The sequence below is a fragment of the Phaethon lepturus genome, unplaced genomic scaffold (genome assembly GCF_000687285.1).
Source record: "Phaethon lepturus isolate BGI_N335 unplaced genomic scaffold, ASM68728v1 scaffold11757, whole genome shotgun sequence".
In the NCBI taxonomy this organism is placed as follows: Eukaryota; Metazoa; Chordata; class Aves; order Phaethontiformes; family Phaethontidae; genus Phaethon; species Phaethon lepturus.
This window is the reverse complement of record NW_010552565.1, coordinates 1-2,463: the sequence shown is the minus strand read 5'-3', so window position 1 is coordinate 2,463 and position 2,463 is coordinate 1. Positions and strand designations below refer to the sequence as shown.

At 40.5% G+C, this 2,463-nt stretch overlaps 1 protein-coding gene across 1 annotated transcript in view; it reads right to left on the bottom strand.

Annotated features, from left to right (window-relative positions):
- IQUB (IQ motif and ubiquitin domain containing) overlaps positions 1-2,015 on the bottom strand; it is a 22,521-nt gene extending 20,506 nt beyond the window's left edge. Inside the window, exons 1-3 of the mRNA XM_010291250.1 lie at positions 1,577-2,015; positions 275-436; positions 1-169 (exon numbers count right to left, since the gene is read on the bottom strand). Of these exons, the coding sequence (XP_010289552.1) occupies positions 1-169; positions 275-436; positions 1,577-2,015 (770 nt within the window). The remainder of the gene's footprint in view (positions 170-274; positions 437-1,576) is intronic.
- Between the last annotated feature and the right edge of the window lie 448 nt (positions 2,016-2,463).

Here is a 2,463-nt window from a genome sequence, read left to right as displayed (position 1 = left end):
TCCCTACAAAATAACTGAATTCCTTTGTCAGGTCGTTTTTTGGGTATCGTTTGCGATCCTGCGTTATGGAATTCCACTCCCGTTATCCTGTTCTTAAATCCACCCAGAAATGGTTTATGATAGGTAGGTCTTTCAATTTTTACAACTACATCTTGGAATGAATCAGAATCTGTTCAAATGGAAGTTCCAACATAGAAATATTGTGGTTTTTAGTAACAGGTTGAGATTAGAGCAAGATTATATATATTGATACGCATTTAAAAACAACATTTACCTGTTTGTACTCTGACAGTTATTTCATCAGGCATGTGGTAATCCTGTGGAACTTCTTTCCCAGGAAAATGTTCCTGAACAAGACGTAGCTTCTCAGACTGGGTAGTTTCACCAAAGTTAGCCCCAGTCCTCTGAAGAGCTTCATCATCCTCAATCATGCTTCCTAAAAAGAATACCAAAATTAATTCCTAACATGCTTCTCAAAACAAACAAATAAATGTAATAACCCGTGTTTACCCTGAGATTATTTTATTGAAACATGGCAACACAGAATAATCATAGATTAGACAGGAAATCATCAGAAAGACAGTCCACATGAAAGCTGAAACAGTATTATCATACACTTTTTAAAGAGTTATCCAACGTAATACTGTCACCATGTAAAAAGTTATTCATACTACAATTCTTAAAAAGTTACAGTAAGTAAACATTTTTTTTGCAAATGCATAATTTTACATCAAGGTTACCAATTTATACAGCAAACTTGTACTGAAAAATCTTACCTAAACCTGCTCCATTCTAGACCTGATCTAAGCATACAATGGCTGAATCATTGATGTCTTTCACATATCTGATGTGGTGTTTATTCAAAGACTGCATTCTGAACCAGATCTACTTAATTTGAAGCTCCAGAAATCACTTCTTTTCGATTTAGAGATAAGAGCCTATCTGGCTCTGGTACAGTGCCCTTTCTAGGCAGCTATGGCCAGCTATTCCGAATGAGAGTATCTGAGTGCAGCCCAGACAAGAAGGTGGCAGTCAGCAGCTGCATGCTGCAAAGGGTCACTCACTGAGCTCAGGGCAGTGAATTGGGAAGAGGAAGTAACACAGGACCCAGGACTGGGGAGGAAATGATGGAGTGTTTCAGGGACTGCAGGAGAAAGGGATGGATAACAGAAGGGTGGCAGGTTAAGTTACAGAAGAATTTGAGAGGTAAAAGAGTACGATGATCGCTACAGTCTAGTCTAAACTGTTAGTAGCCCGTATACTCACGTGAATTATGCACTGCTGTTTTTCAAATGCGTGTACAAAACACGTATGCATACTCACACACATTTCTGGAAATGAAGATCACTCTATAAAATACCGTATTAGTCTACAAATTGTTACTGCAACTTGAGATAAAGAACACATTCCTCGCATTTTCAAGCATGTTTTGTATGAGAATTTAAAAAGTCACTTGAAGACGAAAAATCAGTAAACATGTACAGAATGAGGGGGGTTGTGCAAGAAGCCATCATCAAGTTGAAGAAAAAAGATCTCTTTAAAGCCCTAATGTTCAACATTTTAGTAATTGCTTTACCTGTTACTGTCCCATATGCCATATTTTCTGATAGTACTGAGTCTGGAGATGTTTGTTCTTCCCTTTCTGGATTTTTTACTTCAGGTAAAGTAGAATAATTCTCATTGGTAACAGGAGATGTGCTCTCAGATGATGCACTGAATGGGGCATCTGGCTCAAATACATCTTGCTCGTTATTTCTGATCACTTCTTGATCACCTATTCCTTTGCTGAGTAATCCCCACTGTGCTGAACTTGACTGCTCCAGAGAAGGCTGCTGCTCACAGCCCACCTCTGACAGTACAGTGCCTGTAGCCCCTCCTGAAAGCAGGGTCTTCTCTGCTGGGCCCGCGTCCTTGGCCTCTCCGACTACTCTTCTTTCTGAGGATGCAGAGGGCTGCTCTGCACCTGACCTTTCCATTGCAACAACTTCAAAGCAACTATCTGACACGTCTTCCATTTCCTAAGCTATCAGTTGCTTGTTTTTAACCTTTCTGCTAGAATAATCCCAGTGTCTATTTAAAATTGCGTACTAGCACATTTCTACCACCAAACATATGGGTGACAATATCTTGAAAAGCTTTTTCTGCATCTGTTCCCAAATAGCCTGTTTAGAAGAGCATGAGGTGTTTGCCTTCACCAAACACAAAACACTTAACACCATCTCACTAGCGTTTAACAAACATAATACTCCATAGCGTAGCTCTTTCTGTATATGTATATAGATACATATCTACAACAAGACTTTACAGAGGAGCGTTACCCAGACAGCACACCTTTAAGGTTTCCCGCGCTGCCACTGAAACGACACGGGGAGGGAAGAATCCGAAGCCCCTATTCATGAAGAAAATGCAACACCAAAGGGGAAGAAGCCGCCGGCAGCGGCCAGGCCCACGGGTGACACCGCA